Source organism: Gavia stellata, chromosome 30 (assembly GCF_030936135.1).
Source record: "Gavia stellata isolate bGavSte3 chromosome 30, bGavSte3.hap2, whole genome shotgun sequence".
In the NCBI taxonomy this organism is placed as follows: Eukaryota; Metazoa; Chordata; class Aves; order Gaviiformes; family Gaviidae; genus Gavia; species Gavia stellata.
This window is the reverse complement of record NC_082623.1, coordinates 6,593,424-6,615,369: the sequence shown is the minus strand read 5'-3', so window position 1 is coordinate 6,615,369 and position 21,946 is coordinate 6,593,424. Positions and strand designations below refer to the sequence as shown.

Genomic DNA, 21,946 nt, shown 5'->3' with positions numbered 1-21,946 from the left:
CACCATACCTCAGCACTCCACGTGTACAGGGCCGCGCTGCCCTTCCTGCTTATTCTGAGGCTCCAGTTTCTTAAAAAGCAGTGAGGAGCCAGAAGTTATTGAAACCTGCCTTCCATCCTGCCCTCAGGAAGACGCGGGCCTCAAGATAACCAAATTAATCATTCTAACCTGTAAGTGTCTGTCATTAGTATTATTATTTTCATCATATAAATTATCTTCCAGATTAGGTCATATGCATTTTGAGATCCTGTGGTTTCCTAGCAACTCCTCTTACCACTCTACATGCAGACACAGTGTGCCGTTTTCTTTTCCTTTTTTAGACTCTCTGTGCAGGGGTTATATTCGGTAACAGTGATCTCAGGCCTGGCGGTAATGACCTTTAGTCTGTCACATTTGTGGGATAAGATGCAGAAGACAGCTACCCCCCTCCCAAGACATTTGCAGCAGACGGCCAGAAAAACATGGTCCTCCACTTGTCTGTCTTCCATCCTGCAGACCAGAAGTATGAGCTCTGCAAGACAGGGATGACAAAAGCATACCCACACGTGTCAAAAACTGGCAGAATTTGGAAGACCCCATTGGCCTAATTCTCTAGGTTTCCGACAGCAAAATACGTGACGGTACATAGTATGGTTCCCTGCAAAACACTGCTGCTTCAAAGCTTGCGTGGGGTGTCCTAAGTTCAAGGCTTTTGCCTCTGTAATTTACTCCCCACCAGGTCTGCCAAAGCCTACCTCCGCTAGCTGGCCAAGCCCAGACTGACACATTCCAACAGGTAACAAAACTCCTCCGAAATGGCCAGCTTGCACCTGCTTCCACACTGCAACCCAAGTCTTACACCGCTGCCAGGTGCCCCTCACGTCCTCAATCCACTTTGCTCAGTCATATAAACCAGCCTCGAACGTCCGCGGCAGATGGCGGAGGGGAGTGCTGTGCTGCGCTTAAACCCTTCATTGCTGTCAGGCACGATGGAAGTACTGCGTCCTATGATGTAGGTACATATGACACGTACCTAAATATCGTGTAAAGCTTGTGTCCCTTCCTAGATATGCCTTTCAAATAACGCACATTTACACACAGACTTTCACATAAAAACATGAACTTCAGTTTTAGAGTTGTTTCTAGTCCAACGCAGGAAACTGTCTGGAGGGCCAAACCAATTTTAGGCACCAATTTTAATTAACTTATCTAGCTGAGTTAATCAAGATATCTACCAAATTTAATCATGATGGGGGCAGAGTTAGGCGATGTGACTATCCTAGACAGTCTTTTGTGTAAGGAGAATAGGATTAACTTCTGTCCTGCCCCACTGACATTTTTTAAAATAACAATGTCTGTTCTAAACTACAAAAGCTATGGGGCTTAATTATTTAGATAGCTAGTGGCCCTGTTTCAAAGAAGAAAAGAGAACAGACCTCAGAAACGAACCATCTCCAGTCCACATGGAGTACAGCTATTAATATTTGATCCCCTGCTAGCCTGGAGGCAAAGGGAATAATGTTCATTACAAGAGCCTAAGACTGAATCCACTTTAACAATTGACTGAACTGAAGATGAGGATAAAACCTTTCCTGCTATAGGTGAGGTGGGTAACTTTGGGACTCTCGTAATTCCTGCGGCAAAGGAGCTGATATTTTGTCAAGCACAGAAAGGAAATGGAAGCCTTCTGTGGTTGCCATCAGAGCCTCACTGTAAAGACCATCCCTGGATCCAATACCCAATCCTCATTACAGAAAAAATCAGATCATTGCACAAAGTAAGGAAAGTCATATACTTGCAATGGGAAGAAGTAATTTAATGGAAATGTAATTAACAGGAACAGCGAGACAATGCCATGTACCTGGGAAATGGAATATCCCTCAGTCCCTTATCCCCTGCTCTCTCCCCATAATGCATCTTCAATAGTAGTAGTCTCCGCATTTTTTGTTCCAGATTGCAGTCTCAGGCCAGTCTTATTCAGGGCCTAGAGCAACAAGTCTTCAGAAAAACTGAAGATCTAATTTAAGTTTCTTGTTGTATCCTCACTCTATGTCTTGCAAATAAAACTCGTGCCCCTTTCACAGGGTGACCACATAGCCCTGTGAGATACCTCGGTCCCAGTACAGAGTAAGCTTCATCAGAGATTTCACTCTCATATACTGACTTGGAGTCTTAATGTTAAAATGGGACAATGAAAACTAGGTGAAGTATAGGAAAGAAAGTCAATTTTGGATGTCCTCGTTTTGGGGTGTCAAAAGACGACCTATTTTTCAGACTGGTCATAGTCTGTGTCACCTAATTAAAGCAGCAAACTAGTATCCTATACATGTCTTTGCCTGAGAAATTATCTGCTTAAGCAGAAGCTCTTAAGGCTAAACAAATCTTTCAAATACTGAGTGCCAGAGTCACTCACGCATGTACGGTCATAGAGCTCCTGGAATATTACACTCTCTGGACCCACTGCAGATGTTTGCCTCTTGGCTTTACTCTTCCTACAGTGTATACCCATTAGAACCTCTAATTAGAAAGGAAAAATCACGAGTTCCACATTATTTAAAAGATTATGCAGCATTTTAAAATACAGAACAATGTAATTATTTTTTAATAGCCATGCTATTTCATGTATTTACTTTAAATGGTGCTTGAGTCATAAATTAGCAGTAGAAAAGAAAAAGGCAAATCAGCACTTGACAGAGAAGCAGGGAACAATTGAAAAGAAAAACTGAAACGCTAAAAGCTGTGTGATTGAAAAGAAAGAGGGCCTTATTAGTTTTTCTTGCTTGCTTTATTCTGGACTGTTTTTTATTATTTAACTCATTCACCTGGAGGTCAAGACAGTCAGGGATAAATAAAAATGAGATGAGTTGAACGTCTGTGTTGTTGCAGAGTGACTTCTGTCAGTTTGTCAAGAGATGTATATTTTTGGACAGAGTCTTATATTATCGGATACTGAAGTTAATAAACTCTCCTCTGCAGTGGCAGTGCTAGAAGGAACAAATACGGTGCCTTTCCCTACTGCAGGATGATGAACATAGACTTTTTCATCAGTATTTCCCAATACTAAATTAATGACCTATGCTACTTGACGGGTAAGCGGAGCGAGTTACCAAATCTCCCTCTCGGCTCTCCTCCCTCTGACCGCCTGTTACCAGCCACTTGTACTGCAGCAGCATCTCCACCGTCACTGAGGACCGGGTGCCACTGTGCTAGCTGCAGCACAAGCAGAGCAAGTGACAATACAGATGTCAGAGCACAGAGCAAAGATAAAGAGAGGATTAAACAACCAAGCCTGTTAGAGAGAAGGTGAGCCATGAAAGCAACACACGTGACGAGCACGTACACACTGCTAGATCACATACAGTCCTGCAGTCCTCCTATGCCAGGAACATGTCCAAGACAAGCGTCTCTAGCTGCTGTGCATCTCATCCCCAAAAAATGACTATTAACTTTTGAAAGGATAAACAAATCTGAAGGACCCCATTTCTTATCTCTGGAAAGGCCATTAATGCTCTGTGGCAGATGATGTTCTTCAGCCACAGGTACTCATTCGACTCCTGGGGACAGACCTGTGCTAGCCGTTCTCAACAGCGCCTTGTCCTGTCCCCACACTCCTTGCTTTTCACCCCCAGGCTTTTTCAGGCCCAAGGAGAACCTGAAATTTCCTTCCTCCTTGTATTGCCAGCACAGGACCGATCACTGGGTGTGCCAAGTATAAATTCAGCTTGTTTGCCTTCTTCACAGAAAGCCCGGCTTGCGAGGATTCGAGTGGCCAAAACAGGCAGCTCCAATGCTTATCTTCACAGCAAGCGCAACGGCCTCCTGAACGAAGCCCTCGAGCTGACGGTAAGTGCAGAGACAGTACCTCCTTCCACAGAGTTTGAGAAGCTCCCTATTCCCACTCCTCTCCCTGGGCTCCCCCCCCTTCTCTCTCCATTGCCACCTAATTGCTCATTATCCAGCATGGCAGCCTCACACACGGAATGGCATTATGCTATAATTACGCTCTCATGTACTGTATGTGCCATATGGGGGACAGCTGGAATCCAGCTGCAAGATTAGGTGGGAGGAAAAAGCTTCCTTGGGCTCCTCCTTGAGCTAGGAAAGGATCTGACCTTCCAGCAGTGATCAGGTCCACGGTTCCCTCCAAGCTCTCTGTGCGATGGAGCTGTTGGAGCTGTACTGATTTATACCACCCAGGGTCTGCCCACACTATAAATACCCACTCTCTTTCAAGATACAGTTCTGTATTTTCAAGAGTCTTCCTCTAACATGGACTATCTGATCATGCCCAACAGGACAGGAAAATATTCCCTAGCTCCTGTTTCAGGCAGTTTGGCGGTGGGTTTATTGTTAACAGAAAGGCCTCTGGAGGCTAATACTAGCTATTCACGAGAAGAAAAGTTTTAAGTGCGTCAAATTGCTCAGCAGAATCAGCAAAAGTGAGAGGAGGTTATTACATTAAGCCTGATCAACACCAGAGCAGGTATTAGCACATTTCATGGATTTCATTTCAAATAAATCAGCCTTTCGTGCACGTGGGGAGCAAAGAGCGAGATGAAGAATGCTTAATTGAGCCACCAGAGCCTCCTAGCACTTGTTCGTGCATCCTTACTTGGGGCCTAATCCTTCAAATGTCTACTATTTTCCCTGGCACACAACCTTGCATTTGTAAATTCAAAGATGAAAAACCTTTTCAGCTCATGGTGAAAGCTGCTCAGTAGGACCTGAGCCCGCTCCTACCCAAGTGCAGTGGGTATAGCACACAGAGGGAAATCGTGCAGCACCTTATTTTGCATGTAGGATGCTACTCAGGGCAGACCAAGATGGAGGAATCTGGCCCTTTACAACTGGAATAGTTTTTAAACTGACTCTAACAAGCACTTCACATGAAGTACAGATTTGGAAGGTAGGATGCCCAGATCAGTTTCTGTTCTCCCCTCCAAAACAAGTTTGACCCCTCTGACTACACATCTAACGTTGTCTCCTGCTCTGCGAATGGCAGTGACGCTCAGAAAATCTGATTCTTGAACCATATGTTGCTGTTGGACGGTTCAAGAAAAGTTTCTTTATCAAGACTATGAGAGACCAGGAAGACTGGCCGCACCTAGCCCTGAGCCTTATCCCCATTAAGGACTGGGATGCCAGCTCAGCTGAGATTCTGCTATTTCATTACCCAGGAACATGCAAAAATTTGACTACAAATTTAAAACCTCCTTTTGAACTTTAGATTTCCAGTTTTTAAAAATGCCAGAAGAGCTTAGCAGGGACACTCAGCTTGCACTTGATCTTCCAGCCTGTCATCCCAAGAATCTCCTCACTCCTCCTGTCAACCAAAACTCCCTGCCAAGACCACTCACGGAAGAGCAGCTGACGCACCAATGCTTAAGTCCAAGATGCATGAGGTTGAGAGAAATACTTGGCTGAATGGGTTCATTTCCTGGCACTTGCCCAAAAATAAGTGGAAGAAGGATCATTTTGTTGGCTACAAAGCTACTGTAGACACAGGAAGGAAAACAAAAACATTTCTAAAGAGTTTCTAGAGGATCTTTTTACCCATTAATAACTAAATTTAGATATATAGTAGCATCTAGAGCAGGTCTTCCCAAGCTTTTCTGGGTGCAACTTGCTTTCTGGTTAGAGCTTATAGCTCTAAATACTAAAATGACTCCCCCACAGCCCAGTAAGATCAACAAATCCTACTTTGAAAAGCACTGAATATTGTGTACATTTTTATTAATACTTTGTAAGAAAATATCCCCACCCTAAGGAACTTCCTGTTGACACAACCACAAGCAAAGGGTATGGGGAAAGAAGAACTGCCACCCACCTGCAACATACGGGAATATAATTTACTAAAACAAGAAACTTGCCAAAGCCATGCTTGGCATCTGCACGACCACCAGGAAATGATCTTTGGCTACCTGAGGACTAGCCTCATAGCTGAGCCAAGAACCGAGATGTGTCTCTCCAGGCAGGGGCATTAATTACAGAACTGCAGAACAGCCTTTGTCGTAAAGGTATCCGTGACCATTTTAACTCCACAAGGCAAGATTTCATTTTATGGCAGGAGAACAAACTATTCTTAAGAGTACAAAATGTGAATGACAGCATAGTCTAGCCAGCCAAATTTTTTAAGATGTAAAAATATGAAGGAATGTGACTTCTGTAGTTGCTATATTAGGGACCAAAATATTATCTACATACTGTGCATATCTGTCGGTCAAATTAGTCTCAAACTGCTTCATCGGTCAGGTACACATCCCATTTTGATACCTTGCCCAGGACTCACGCTAACTTTAATGGACTTCACATGGCCAGATAGCCATAGGGCTGGTTTGTTACCCAGCAGTAATTCCAACTGCAATTACTATATGGCCGTGACTAGATATTATCACTTTCATCATTAGCAATCACACAGTACTGTGATCAATGTATAATTGTTTTACCACTGCCCAGCAGATTGCCCTGCAGTCTGACACCCTGAGGGTTTACCCAAGGAAAACAACTGCCCCAGAATGTATCCTGGCTCTGGCTCCGCAGTCAAGCTAATAAATTGAGAAATAAGGATTACTCAAGATTCCGGAACACACACCAGAATGTCCTTTCATTAGCAGCAGAATGAATACACTGACACCATCTTTCAAGGGAACAGCACGTCTTCAGCCTGTAGCTTTGTATCAAAGTAAAGAAAAAGCAAAGAAAAAGATTTATCCAAGGACAGCAGCAGGAAGAAGTTCTGCTCCTAGCAAGAATACAGACTCTTGCTCCAGAAACATGTGGATTTGTGGCATTTTGCATTTACCATCTACACACGAAGTACTCAGACCATTTTCTTCTCATTTAGAGATATTTTTAGTGGGTTTTGTGTCAGAAGTGCTCAAGGGATAGCGAGCTTCTTCCCATGGCAGCAGCCTACATATCCTCTTAGCGTTAATCTCCTTGTACAGCTAGCTGAAATTCTCTTTTAGCTAAAATGCTAGGAGGTGTATATCCTAGGAACAGTAGGTTGTGAGGTCTTGTGCCTTTTCACAAGCAGAATCTGCTTAGCCATAGATAAGCGTTACAGCCATTCTCATGGGAAGGGACAGTCTAACCACTGAACCAGTTCATCTCAGTTCACCACCATCCAATTTCGCGTGCTGAAGCACTAAGTAGAAGAGGTAAAGTGGAAGTATCTTGGATTTCAGAACTGACACTACAGTGTGTTTCAGTCTCCCTCCAAGTAACCAGCAGTTCGCTGAATGTCTTCCAAGAACAAACTGAATGGTAGCTGGCATCAAATCCTTGCAAAACTGGCATCCCAGCTCAAAAAGCAAACCATCTCCTCTCCTCCCCCCCACCAGCGTTTTCATTACAGCCAGGCTCTTCTAATGAAGACACAGATTTTGTTTGCCTGCAGTAATGTAGGTACCACTGATGCAATCTCTGTAGGTATACATTCCTCAACAGTACTATCAAAGTGCCAAGCATTTGTGTGGTGTTGGCACTCTCACTGTCCTACAGCAGTAGTTCCTGCAGATCTCATTCTTAATTTGCATGGTAGGATGTTCTTGGTGGTTGCATGCTCTTTGTTTCTGAAAACACTGAGCTGACTGAAGAAAAAGTGAAAGGAAGACAAGGTACGAGTCATACCCACTCATGCTACACTTTATTCCTGGTCACTGCCATCCCTCGATCCATGTCCCTCAGCGGCAAGCCTAGCCTTGGGACAGAAGGCAGAGGGAGAAACTAAGTTGTGCTGCCAAAATTTAACAATTGGCTTAGGTCTTCTGCCAGAGGTATGGAAGCTCTATCTTTGCTTTCAGATTCCATTTAGATCTCCTCTCAAGCAAATCCTCATAAAGAGATACTGTTTGCAATATGTGCTCTTTCTCTCTCCTCTTCCAGTGTTTTAGTGCAGCATCATATTTGCTTTAGGGCTTGGAAGGACCTCCATGGGAAATATTCCAACACAGACTTCAGCAGAGTCAGTAATCTCAGCAGGGTACGAACAGGACCTGCCTGATGTGTTAGCTCACCAGGAGGATTGTTAATAAGAAAAATGGAACTGATTTTTTTTTAGGCCACTTCTAAAAATACTTCTGGGAATGCTCCATCTTCCAAAACAACAGCAACAAAAAAAATCCATAACCTGCCTAAGACTCATTCCCATAGGAATCTATTAATTCTGTGTACAGTAAGTCAGCTTTCTTAATGTACCAGTTCAGCTATGTTTTGGCATCTGTCAGAGACAGAATTATTCCTTCACTTAAGGATCAGAGAACCATCCTGGAAAAGGCATCCAGAACACGCATTTGCAGTGAATCACTGGGACACATGGGTGTATTTAAAAGCAATGCTTTAAGCATAGTTGAATTTGACCCCCTTGAGAGCAACAGACGATGCCTTGGCACTTCTGCCAAGATGTTCCGCCATGTCTCCCATCCCACCCATTTTCTCCCTTGAACAGTTAGATACTGCCGTTTCATGTCTAAGTAGAGAATCAAGCCACGCACATCAATTTTTGACTTTCAGATTCCAGCATTACAGAAGACACCAGGCACCCCTTACTTATGGAGCACAGGGAAACATTATACAACACCTAATTGCCATTTTAATGCATGTAATTGTCTTTGAAAATGCTAGTCATCAAAGACACAAGCAGATTAACGTGTCACGAAATCACAGTGAATTTCAAGATCAGGAGCTTAAGTAGTAGTAGTAAGAGAACATCCTTAACAACCCAGATCTTAAATCTGCCACCACAGAACAGAGAAAGTGAGAAAAATAATCCTCGCTCTCAAATAGCACAGAAACTCTCTAAACAACCCCTATTTCTTCTTTTCCTTCCATTTCTGAGGTGTATCTGAGCATCAGATCATAGGGTAAGTGACATGCTATATTTTGAGGAATGTAAGCATCTGATTCACTGATAGGGTGCTGAGATCAAAAATACGGAGTACTGGATTTCTCCCCCCACACCCAAGTTGACTAAATTGGCCTACTGCTGTTTTGATGAATGCTTGATGCCAAGCTTTCTGCATAAGCAAAACATTACGCACAGACTGAACTCAAGTGCCTAACCTCTCATCCATTTCTATTTCAGCTGTTTCAAGCAGATCAAGCTCCTCAGCTTAACAAAAGCACAGAGATTGGTCTGAGATTTGTAGCTTATCCTAACCACCAACACTGCAGTCTGAGCAGTCTCTTCCCCAAATCACCACGTGCACACACACCTGATGCAGAAGCCAAGAAGAGACCAGAAAAAGTGCCCCAATAAGACTTTCCAGCCCGGAGTCAGTAAATAGGCATGCCACAAGTAGTTCATCCCCCTCAACTCCTCCTATGTCTTCCTAGGAGCAACCGCTCCTTTTAATAGTTTTTCGACCTAAATACTCTCAGCCGTACCCAATCCCTTCCCAGATGGCACAGGCTGCCTGCTTGACCCTAAGCACACCCTACCCTCTGAACTAGCTTACGAATGTTAGCCACATTTCAGCAGTTTGAGTACCCAGGGGAAATAGGGGAAAGCTGGTCCCCAATAGTACTAGCGTTTCTGTACAATGAGTCAAGTATCTGGACCGTGAGGTCTTTCAAACAGGCTTGCCTTGTTCTGTTTTTGTGCTAAGTGATGTACAGAGGGTTCCTAGTCAGTTCACAGGGCTCCTGGGCACTGTTCTACTAAAACATAAATCACAGTAAGCCGTCCTACTGAGTGAAAGCCACAAGCCGTAAGAAACTAATGAAGATAGGACCTTCCTTCTCCTAGGGAACTGCTGCCACATTTCATGTGAACATAAACCCTTTACCACTGCTGCACAATGCTTCTTCACTTGCCATATGCCTGAATAGAATAATTTATATGTATTAACTCTTACCTAAGTAGTGCCTGCCCGTTCCTCCCTTCTCCCTGCCTTTCAAAGAGGGCTTCACCACAGGAAGGGCTATGCACCTTCAGTTTGCACCGAACCCAGCCCTCAGGACCTGCTATAAACTCCCCAACATCATCCATACACACTGCCGTAGGGAAAGAGCAGCCCCCTTCTGATACACTGCAGGTACGGAGCGCGGAAAACAACTGGTCATGTCCACAAAGAGGAGAGACAGAGCCAGGAGTCCTGTCTCTAGGAACAGCATTACAAAGTCCAAGGCACGAAGCCTGGTTTCACATTTTTGATCTGGCGTGCAGCTGTGACTCAGGAGGCTTTGGCAATGACACACGCAAGCTCCAACAGGCCCAGCCCTGTGCAGCCCTGAAGGTCAGGCAGAGCCAGACTTTCAGCTCAGTAAAAGCAAGACAGCTTGTGTTTCGTCTCCTAACAGAGACCAGAGTTAAGGATGCATCTGTTGGCATTCAAAGGTCACATCAAGCTTAAAAGTTTTAACATTTTTTGGAAAAACAAAACAGCACAAGTTCTTTTTTTCCTTACCTTCTGGTTCCTGAGCCTTAACATCCTATGTGAACAGTATTGCCCAGGTTTTCTCCACAGCTACAAAATGGCTGGAAACACACTGGTTTTGAATCAAAGCTGAGCTCCTCACCTGAGTTTACAAGCCAAATTGTTAAGAAAAAAAATGAGGTAACCTCATTAAGAGTCATGAGAAAAACCTGAGAGCTAACAACACTGAAATTATCTTTATCCCTGTGAAAGCTAATGCTGGTAGTTCTGTTTGTTTTCATGGTTTTACACCTGGTTTGGGTTTTGGTCCCCCCCCCCCCCCCTTTTCTGGCTCTTTAGGGCTCCACTGAAGATGAACAGCACATGACTAAAGGCACCTCCTTAATTGAAAGCCAACATCACCACCTGCTGCACTGCCTGGAAAAAACAACTGTAAGTAGCAATACAATCCTTTTACATATTACTTGGTCTTTATGCCTGGCCCAGGCTCCGTATGGAAAAGACGTGCACACAGATGCTCTGAAGTGGCACTCAGACATACCCAGTAGACCTATAGACTATGCCAGAGGGGGCTGACACTCAAGCTCCCAAGAATATTCTGTAATGGGATAAATGCACTTTATTTCATTGCCTTCTTTAAAAAGAATCATTACTGTGCAAAGGGATAAAGATGTGGTCATCTGCTACTCCACAGTCACCTACACCAGTACAAAGGCAACAGCAGGTTGCTCAGTCAAGTTTGCTTGAATGCAAATAACTTTTCAGCATGGGGTTAGGGAGATCCTATAAACAAGGTTTACATTAAGTTTAATTTCTTCAGTGCTTCTGAAAGAAAACTAAACTGCATTTGTCTTATGCTGTCTGTCACATATCATATACGCTTGTCGCTTGTGCTAATTTGTAATAAAGGACAGTTCTGCTGCCTTAAGAGGAGGAAGCTACTGTCAGTGACTCCAAACTACAATCTGGTCAGCAGTGCCAACAGACTGGAAAAAATAACCTTTAGCCCTTTACATGGCACAGAGCAGATGAACCCTCTTAATGGGTTTAAAGGTTGCACATATCTTTTCTCACTACAGTTCTGGTTACAAGAGCAGGTAATTTATCTCAAAGCCAGTCAAGCAGTTTCTATAGCATGGCTTTTCTGGTCGAGTCATGCAAGGTGTTGGAGTCAGAATTCTAGATTTCATTAAGTGATTCTGCATGCAGAAGTCTCTTGGAACATTTCAGTTATTTATTTGATACATATGTTTTACTTCCAGGTTTATATAAAAGGTTCTGCAGTAAAGGAACCCATTATCTATACCATGATTCATTCTAGAAAGAATGAAGAGAGGTTAACACTTGAAATATTCATGCCTTTCTCTCTCTGCATCCATCATCAAATGTACTTTGATTTCTGACTTGCAAGAGCTTTCTTTTAGATAAATCACCTTCACTTCCATAGTTTGGCTTATGCTGGAATAACACCACTTAGGCTTCAGCGATACACTGGAAGAAGATGACCGGTTAATTACAGTGACCTGCTGAGTACAGCTGGTTTATCACAATGAGCTATAAAGGTCACCATTCCAAGGACAGTGAACCGATTCTTCCTGTATCAATGACTATTGAGTTTATTTTTTAAGACTCATCTTGCCTTTATTTCTAGCAATTTTGGATGTTAAATAACAAGCAGATACTTCACAATCTGACTCTTTAGTTTAGAACTTCATGCTTAAAATCTTCACTACTATGACCCGTATTTCTCAAGAATACTTTCATTTGGAAACTTTAACAAATTGGCTGAAGCAAGCAAAAGCTGACAACCCTGCCTCCAGGGTCTGCCCTTGTCAGGCCCTGACTTTGTAAAAGCTTACAGAAATTCTGACCTCTGTGCAGGGTGGGTGGACATCTCTGGGAGCTCCGTGAGTTGCTCCATGACTAATGAGTCGGTTAGGGTGCTGGAAGTAACATGGCCAAAGCGTGTCCTAATTTGTGGATGTATTAGCCTACCACACTAACAAAGCTAGACTGCCTCCAGCACGCAAGCCTACTCGGACAGTGAGTCTCAGTGGTTGAAAATGTTCCAAATGTTGCTTTTTTCAAAGAATGGCAATAACAGTGATACTTTGAATTTTGAGTAAAACCTAGAGGGAGAATCTGCACAATATTTAATGTGTTTTCCCCCACATTTTTCAGCCAGTTATTACCATGATGTTGCATCAAATCACATAGCAACTTCGGATTCTGGTCTGAAATTATCAATCAAAATAGTTCCATCAGCTTGTGTGGAGAATCTGCATCATCTATTAAAATACTATGCAATAGTTCTCCTCCCAAAAATTTAAATCGTAGTAAAAGAATTTTTAAACACTGAAGAGTCATTTTGTGACCCAGTTGCAGGAATGGAATGAGGAATGTACCATGGTTGCAAACTTGTTTCAATGGGCAATTCACCTTTCCTTACGCTAGGCAGAGAATTCTAAAAGTACATTATTTATTGTCACAGTATCTGCAGTCATCACTAGCATAGAGCCTTACAATTGAATGGCTACGAATGGCTCACAAATCTGGTGTGTCAGATGACAAAGTGACCCTAAAGTACTTCTAGCTGCCATGACAGAGGTTACTTTGTCATTTTAACATAACAGATGGAGTTTGTTCAAACAAAAGGACTTTGTTTTCCACTCGTTCCAACTCCCAGATTGACTATGGACATTCACATGCCATGTTTTCTCCAAATGCTAAGTGCATCGAATCCAGTCCTTCAACCCAAACCTTTCTTCTGTATTTCCACAGTACGATCAAAATCCATATCCATTGGTGATCCAATGGCAATGCAATTCCAACCTGTTACTTGTGAATCAGCAGCTGAAACTTTGTTTTCCTTTGCCTTCAGCTCTCAAAAGATCAAAGTAATAAATTTGGTACCAGTTTTGTTCTATTTCCAAGAACACAACATTAAAAAGCTCAAGTGTGAGAAGGAAGGAACAAAGGGGTCTGATTCAGGCAAGGTTTGGTAAAGAGAAGGTCCGGTTGCCCATTCAAACTTGAGTGAGCCGGCTGGAATGCTGAGGCAGTAGATGCAATGCTGGGACTAAACTTCTGGATGCCGGAATGGACAATCAATTGTGTTTTTATCTTTTGTTGGCATGTTGTCCCGTAGGGATTGTCCTATCTTGTGGATGATCCCCTGTTATCTGTACGAACTTCCACCATCAAGGTATTTCCTTTTTAATTCAATCTGTTTTCTCTATGGTCTCTGTGACGTGTCTGGAGAGTGTTTGCTTCCTTTCTTGTTCCTGGTCTTGTCCTTGGGAGTTTGTGCACGTGGCTCTTTTTGGCTATCCAGTGCTCTTGTTTCCTGTGAGAGTTGTTAGTTGTTCCAATGAAAACTGATGGCTGCCTTCACCATGGTTGCTTTTGTTTCCCATCCTTTCTGATGCTGACAGGGACTGGATAAAGTATGTTCACTAGAACTACTTGGGTGTTCCTACACACACGTAAGAGTTCTTTCTTTCAGGATTTCTTGTTCCTTAGCACAGAAACTCTTTACAGACTCAGCTTTCTGAATTTCCTTCCCTTATACACTTCCCACCCTCACCTGCCATGTTTATTTCCACTCAGCTAATAGCACCCAATGAACTGCAGGTATGCTCTGCACCCAAGAACCAATACAAGCAACATCCTGCAATTAAGCTGTGTGTCAAGATGGTCATCCAAATACATTACAATCCTGTCCCCAGGGACAAAGAAAAAAGAGCCTAAACCTCCTCTTGGGTTTCATAACCATGAGACACTGCAGACTTTTTGAAGCCACTTCTGGAATCCAGACACAAAAATGAAAGGAAATTCAAACACAATATACTAACCATCTCAGACTACATAAGCAAGGCAGCATTGATAGACTATCGTGCTTTTGTCACTGCAACAGCTTCCCTTATTCCCCTACTGATGCAGGAGAGCAAAATCTTCTCTCGGTTGCACTGAGTCATTTCTTTTAAAGATCTGCCTACTGCAAATATTTTCAGGCACAGAGGCAGAGAGTATCTTACACAGCCAAGGGGCTGACACATCCCGCCAACCTAGCAAAAGGTGCCATTGAAAACGAACTGCTGTTGGGCCAAAGCTGTTGGTGTCACCAGAGAGTAACGGCACTATTCTTTTCCCTGCCAGAACCACGAGTTCATAGACGAGCAACTGTTCGAGCAGAACTGCATGGAGAGCTCAATGCAAAACTACCCTTCTTCTCGGAGCCCCTCCTTGTCAAGTCACCATGGACTGACCACCTCCTGCTGTTCTCGCCGTAACAAGAAGACCACTCACCTTCCCAACTCCAGTGTGCCAGCCACTCGCCTCCGGAGTATGCAGGAGCTCAGCACCATCCACATCCAGTGCAGTGAGCAGCCCTCACTTACAACAAGGTACAGTAAGTAGGCTCTTGCTGCTAACTACTGCATGCAAACCTCTGAAGTGCATTATCCAACTGAACGTCCTTGCAGGCCTGTTCTCCAGCCAGGGAGAGGGGTCTAGTGCTGGGAGCATCTTTGTTTCCCTCCTTCTAATGACAACCCAAGGGAAGTGGCTCCTAGCTCTTCTGGGAAGAACCAGGTCAAAGCCAGACTCTGGTGCAGCTCTTCTCTGGCCAGACTGGACATGGAAGAATGAATCGCAGCTGAAACCTGCCTATGAAGTCCTAGTCACACAGGCAGGAGCCAGCAGTTCCCAGCTGAGAGCCACTCACCAAAGCTGGCACAGCACCACTCCACAGCCGACCTCCCAGATAGCCCGGTACTTCCAAGGCCTTTCTGAGAAAAGGCAAAGACAACCGGCTAATCGGTGCCTGCCAGCAAAAGCTGTTAGACAGCTGCACACACTGACATGGTCCACCAGGGACACTCACTTCTCTGATTTTCATTGTCCAAAAGTCTAAATCGCAACTGTAAGCATCAAGCATCCCTGGGAAACAAATAAGGAGGAATTTCACAATGGTGTCTTAGTAGCTCTCACCTAAAAAGCCATAGTGACACAGGTGAAGAAATGTGTCAATAGAAAATTTTGAAATTTTCATTTTATACATAATTTTCTGAAAAAATCATTTCTTCACCATATCTTTCTTGCAAATATTAAACTACTTTCTAAATCCCCCTCAGCCCATTAAGCTTCTTGTGCACTGGGCTGGTTTTGAACTTACCATTCTCTTCCTCCCCACTCCTGTCAAAAGGATCTAGAAACAAAGCTGCCTTTAGGGCAGCAAGTGATCACTTTGTGCCAGGGTGAAGTCAGAAGGGCGTTTCAGAGGATGAATTAGGAATGAATAAGCACAAAACCAGTCTCTGGCCATTGAAGTTTCAAGATGACAATAGTTTAAGCCAGCACCTGAAAGAGTAATTCAGGGGAAAGTCAACTATTCTGCCTATTTCAGTGGTGCTAAATCAGATGCCAGTGATATTTTAAATGTCAACACTGTTCGTTATTTCACTTGCTTACCAAACTGTGTAAGAATGAAGAGAGAAAAAAGCTTTTAAGTTGTTTGTCATGTGGAATGCAACTAACTGGGTGTACTGGTTACCACTGGCAGAACCACCCAGTCCCTAAGACTGCCCCACTCTCAGCTTGTGACTGAGGCAACCGGGGAGCAGGATGGGTTCTGCCGTGTTCTTGGGATGCTTGAGCGATCAAGAAACATCCTCGTGGTGAGTCACCCTGAGATAACAACAGCAACAGCTTTCCAACTGGGAGCTTTACATTTTAGAAGGACAGGCCTTGTGTTTAAAATGAACATGTTGGGCTGGTAATAGCAGACTCCTGTAGCTGTGCAGATGCACAGAAATCAACGTATCATTTTCCCTCTGTAATTAATTATAGGATACAATTGATGCAGATCTAATAAGAATGCTCCCAGCTGCCAGGTCCTTGAAACTACTGCAGAGAGATGAAAAAAATAGAAAAGATGAAGGGACAGTGAATTTGAAAGAGGCATTTGAAATGCAAGGAAGACAACATCTCTTTCTCAGAAAGAACTACCTGTGCTCTGAAAAGATACAGTACACAGGACAGTATATTTAGATGTCCTCTTAATTAAACTAGAATTATGCAAGAATGAGATGGAAACAGAATGATTTGCCCTGTGAAAAGCTGTATTCTAACCAGGGGGAATATTAAAAAGCTTAGTGTGATCTAGGTAGAAATAAATGATGCCTTGCAGGAACTGGGCGGAACATTTAAGTGGAGGCTTCTGAGTATTTCGGTGTCCTTAGTTCAGAGGAATAAGATACTGATTAAGAACAACTACCATTCCCATCCTTTCTACTGTCTGGTTTAAAAAAAAAAAAAAAGCCAAACACTAAATCTGTTTTCTAGTCGTTCCAGTCTCAACATGAAATCAGATGATGGGCTGAGACCGAACTGCAAAACTGCCCAGATAACGACAGCCATCATCAGCATTCCCACGCCGCCGGCACTCACGCCAGAAGGCGAGAGTAGGCCTCCGCCCGGCAGCCCCGGCCACTCCACGAACATTTCCACCACCACCACAAGCAACATAGTCAAGGTCTCTGCCTTGTAAGATGTCTCATGCACAGAAGGAGGCTGGAAGACCAGTGCCCCTCTCCCTCCACGTTCCTTTCTTGCTGCAAATTGTGCCTGGATGGACCAACCTGACATTTTGTCATCGAATTAGCGGTGGAGACCTAACAAGGCAGCTTTCTTCAGAGTCGCATTCATGCTGTGGACTGAGGAAGGATTAGGAGAGGGAGGAAGAGGCTGGTTAAAGGAAAAACCTGCATGGAGAGCGTGTTGTGCCATGGTACAGGGCAAAAATCACCTGCGGAGGCTGGAGGGAAAGAATCATCATGGCAACAAGAGAGTCAATAAAGAAAACAGAAATATAACACTGTGTATCGCAGCACCTTTTTAAAGGTTTTTAATGGATAATATTTATTCATGAGGAAATGACTGAAAAGGTGAAAAACAATGGATTTTGTGAATTTTTTTTCTTCATGGAGCAGAACCTTTAAACCAACCAAAATTTCACATTTTTTTTTCTTTTATAGGAAAAGATTTAGACAAAGAAGCCACCTGTCACAGAAATCTCTTTCCATTCCTCTGTGTGTGTGCGTGCGAGTGTGCAGCAGAACCACATCAGAGCATCACTGAATTACAAAGAGCAGAGCATGTTTCCATGATTGGGTGCACAGTAGGAAAATACAAGCATGTGTCAGCACATGTATGTGCACACGCACACACACACACCCCTGTTTCACCGTGGATGGCATTCTTTATTTAGACAATTTTGTATCCGCCTTTTAAGTCAATACAGTGCAATTGCAAACAGTGTGTTTGTCTGCTAATTATTGTCTGTGAAAACATATTTGTGAAAAAAAAAAAAAAGGACAGGCTTTAGTAGAGTTTTAGTCCCACATGGGTATCTGCTTTCTATTTTTGTTATCACTTACTTGTAAGAGTGTGACTAGACTACCAGTTCTGTATTTTTAAAAAGGAAAAAAAAAAAAAGGTAGGATTCTTTTTTAATACTGTACACACAAATGGCAAAGAATGAGAAAGCACTGAACTCAACTGCATCAAGCGTTCATAAGTCTAACAGAGGTTTCTTGTAATGTATGCCCATGCTTTTTTATTTTTGTTTTCTATATATAAATTTCTTTGCTAGGACTGGACATACAACCCATTGTAAATAGTAGCCAAATAATGTCTGGATCTATACTTGATAATAATTAACCCCAGAGCCAAATATCTTGCATGGACAGAGAGGTATTTGGCTTTTTCACAGTCTTAGGGCTCCAGTTGTCTCATCAATGGCTTCTGGGTTGTACTGATTTTGGGGTAGAGTAGGTTAGCAATTTTAGTTCTCCAGTTCCAGCACAGGATCTATAGCATGCATCCACTTGAGAAGGGGGAACAGTACTGGACTTTGGAAAACATTTGATTAAGTGTGGTACAGAGAGGATTTTCTTTTTGCAGTTCTACACTTAGTTTGGGAAAAGTCACGCGCTTCTAGTCAACCAAAAACTGAAGCAACACTGTGTGGTACTGCCAAGAAGCTAATACTTCTAACTAAGCTGTGGTCACTCCTCGCACCTCTTTCTGAGATCTTTCTAGGAATGATTTCTTGTAAGGAAATACATGGTCCTGAAACATAATTGATTCTCCCCCCCCCTCCCCAAGAAGAGTAACTTTTTTCTTCCATTCTGCCTTTCTCAAGTCCCCTCTTCAGAACAGGCGTGATCCTTGAAGGGCAGTGTGAGGAACAACGTCACCCACCTTTTCACCCGCCATATGCTGTTTGGCTAATTACTGTAGTCATGCACAAACGCCCCTTCGAGGCCCTGTACCCACCCACGAATGGCACGGCACCTAGCCCCCAACAGCTTGTAGATATTAAGGAAACATTTCAAGTGTCCCGCTTCTGAACAGTGATTCTACCAACATTAGAGTTAAAAGAACTACTCAAAGCATGTTTGAGGCTGATTCAGCAAAGGGATGACTTTTTTTTAACATCTGTCATAATCTATCCTGATGTAGTATTTATATACACGTATACACACATACACATATAAATAAATACAGACGCAAACATGTATAGATAGATAAATAGACCTACATGCTGACTTAAACATATGAGCTAGCAATCTGCTTTGTTAGCACTCCTAACCTATTAGTCTATAGAGTGGACTCAGGCGCCTGAGGCATTAACTCAATACCCTCCTTAGAAACCTACAACATTCTAGGAATATTAGGGCTATGGCTAAGCCTTCAGTAGCTGCATCAGCTTATAGTCATTTATTCCAGTGCTGTAATATGTTACCCAAAACTGTGGTTAGGCCTGTTTTAAATGATTAAAACGCTCTGCCTTTGCTGCTTCCTGTAGGAGGTTATACTGCAGTTAATCTTACCATTACTGAGTTTTTCTTGATGTTTTAATTTAATCTTTCCTTTGCTTTAATTTCATTATTTGTCATCACCTGCTCCCCATCTGAACACCCTCACCCTTGCAGATCAGAGGCCTTGCTCTCCACCACTTACCACCCTCAACCTCATTTACACCGGCACAGAATGAGGGCTAAATGCTACCGTGCTGACAGGGTACAGTGTTCCTTCCAATGCGCAGGAGTAAACAATTACAAAGAGTCAGGGACTCAACACGGATTCTCAGTGCTGCCTTTCTTATTCCTGATTTACTGTGGAGTGGGAAACAAGCCACTTCATTTCTCTGCACCCATTTCTTTATCTGTAAATAGCAATCATGGCAGCCCTTGTCTAAAGCACTATTGGTGCATTTAATTGCTACCAATCAAAATGCTTTTTGGAAAAAAAAAAAAAAATCAGCATTTTTAAAAGGAAAAAAAAAAGAGGAAAGCCAGTCCTTGGGGTTTCTGGCTGACTGCTTGGGCTCAGCATGTCAAGTCAGCCATGGCCTTTATTCTCTTCCATGGAAGAGGAATCATTGTTATCCGTGTTCAAAAATACGTGGCTTGCCTCTTCTACCATTAACTTAGCAGGTGCTGCCCCATGCAGTCAGTACCTCAGCACAGACTTTTGGAGGGTAAAGACAGACAAAATTAAGGAAGTCTGAGCCTAGAGGAACAGGGCTAAAAATATTTTTAATGAAGGCATTAGCTCCCTTTATACAGTGATTTGAAGTAGACTGAGTAATGCTTCCGAAAACACTTGAAAATATCCTTGTACAAAACCTCCCTGGATTGCCCAACGCAACTACATCCTCATTATACGAGCACTGTGCATTCATTGAAACAGCGAAGACAAGAATCTATCGCCATCGTATCGGTGGTTGGTAGGGCATAACATAGCATCCTTCAAATGAAACGCAGGGAAGAAGGGAAATCATTTGCACAGAAGAGCATGGGAACTGCACTACAGCCACTTATTCCTACAATAAACGGGAGGCAATTAGCTTTACAAAACTGCAAGGCTCTTCATAATCTTTAAATAGCAACTTATAAACCATTGCTGAGATAAGGCCAAGACAGTCCTGAAAATTCCTAGGCCAGAACTTTACCTGAAGGATTTGGACCATTCTCTCCAGTGGTCCCCAGTACTGCCCTGTCCCACCAGCATCCCTTTCCCCAAGGCCATACGCATACACTGATACGGACACAAAAACCAGCACATACCCCTGCAGTCCTGGTCATTCCTGGAGCATAGGGAAGGAGGCTTCTTCAGGTGTGGGCTGCCTCTGGGAGGAGAAGCGTCCAGAAACACAGGCACGTTCCAGTCCCGATACCTTTCTGAAAGGCAGGTGGTACAAACCAGCCTCATTAGCAAGACTGCTCAACAAAACATCAACAGTATGTTGGCAGTTCATTTCAAAAGCCTCCCACCTCCCCCAATTCCTTACGACTTTTTATAGTTTTAAAAATTTCATTAAAAAAAGATAAAAACAGATTGTTTGTACAAAAAGCAAGTGGAAGGGGATTATTTTTTCAGTCTTTCATAAAGCAATATTAAAAATATCAAAGGAGCAACACCTGTTTTCAAGCACTTTGTTTCCTTTCCAAAGCCTTTTCTGAGGGAAAAATATTTTCACAGATCTTCAGCATGTTCTGTTAATAGATTTACTCTCTTCTCACCTGGGCTGCTAACAGAAGGAATCACACCCAATTGGCAAAGAATGATGAGAAATACCTTTCACATCTAGGCTTTGACTTCCATCTACTCTTTAAAATCCACCTTTTACTTTCCTTTTCCTTAAAAATCTTAAGGACACCCATAAAGAAGAGACCAGAGATAACACATCTTGGTACATAAAAATTAAAGAATTAAAAAATGTAATCCATCCTCCGCTAGCACAAGATCCTTCACTGCAATATATTGCAATGCTTTCTCTAGATCAGATTTAAAATTCTCCAAGGAAAGAACTCCCCCCGCTTCCCTGGAGAGCTTATTCCATACTAATAGATCTCAATGTCAAGGATTTTTCCCCTGCTGTTCAGCCATAATTCTTTCCTTATTTTTTCCTCTCTTGCTGCCATTATACTCCCTCCCACCATGTTAAATTATTCTCCTTTCCACATTGCAAGTTAGCTGCCTACAAGCATAAGAGGAATAGAAAACCTTCTACAGCACATTCTTATCCCAGAGACTACTTTTGTCTGTCAAGTAATTATCATTGTTAAAAGTGAACTGGGGAAAAGGTAAACTAACACACGTGGCTTTAGTGTGGAGGGAAGTTAACAGGTAATTCAAAATACACCCTTCTCTATAGTTGCCAGAAATACTAAATTTGAATCAATGCTATTTGTTTAACCTGAAACAGTTGATAATATACTAGCACTGCAAAGCGGCATTTATCATTCTAGTTTAGACAGCTTAAGGGGTGTGCATGAGAATCAGATTAATACCAGCTAATGAAAGCAACGTTTCTTCAAATATTTTGCTTTTTTAAGTAAAGAGGCCATAAACATGTTGTATCTTACATGTATTATAGAGCAAATTTGGTGTATTAAAAATCACATTTAATTTATGGGTTGCAAACATCCCTTGGATCCTGTAATATTTTTTTGATGTCGGACTATGGCAGAGTTACAAAGTCAGCATTCATGGATGGCTTGCGAACATCAGCAGCT

The 21,946-nt window shown here is 42.8% G+C and overlaps 1 protein-coding gene across 2 annotated transcripts in view; it reads left to right on the top strand.

Moving 5' to 3' along the window:
* KCND3 (potassium voltage-gated channel subfamily D member 3) overlaps window positions 1-16,908 on the top strand; it is a 121,295-nt gene extending 104,387 nt beyond the window's left edge. Inside the window, exons 3-7 of one of the 2 annotated variants that reach the window (XM_059831246.1) lie at window positions 3,721-3,822; window positions 10,698-10,790; window positions 13,507-13,563; window positions 14,517-14,764; window positions 16,704-16,908. In XM_059831246.1, coding sequence (XP_059687229.1) covers window positions 3,721-3,822; window positions 10,698-10,790; window positions 13,507-13,563; window positions 14,517-14,764; window positions 16,704-16,908 — 705 coding nt within the window. The remainder of the gene's footprint in view (window positions 1-3,720; window positions 3,823-10,697; window positions 10,791-13,506; window positions 13,564-14,516; window positions 14,765-16,703) is intronic. The other variant, XM_059831247.1, reaches the window with a different exon arrangement.
* Window positions 16,909-21,946: the final 5,038 nt, after the last annotated feature.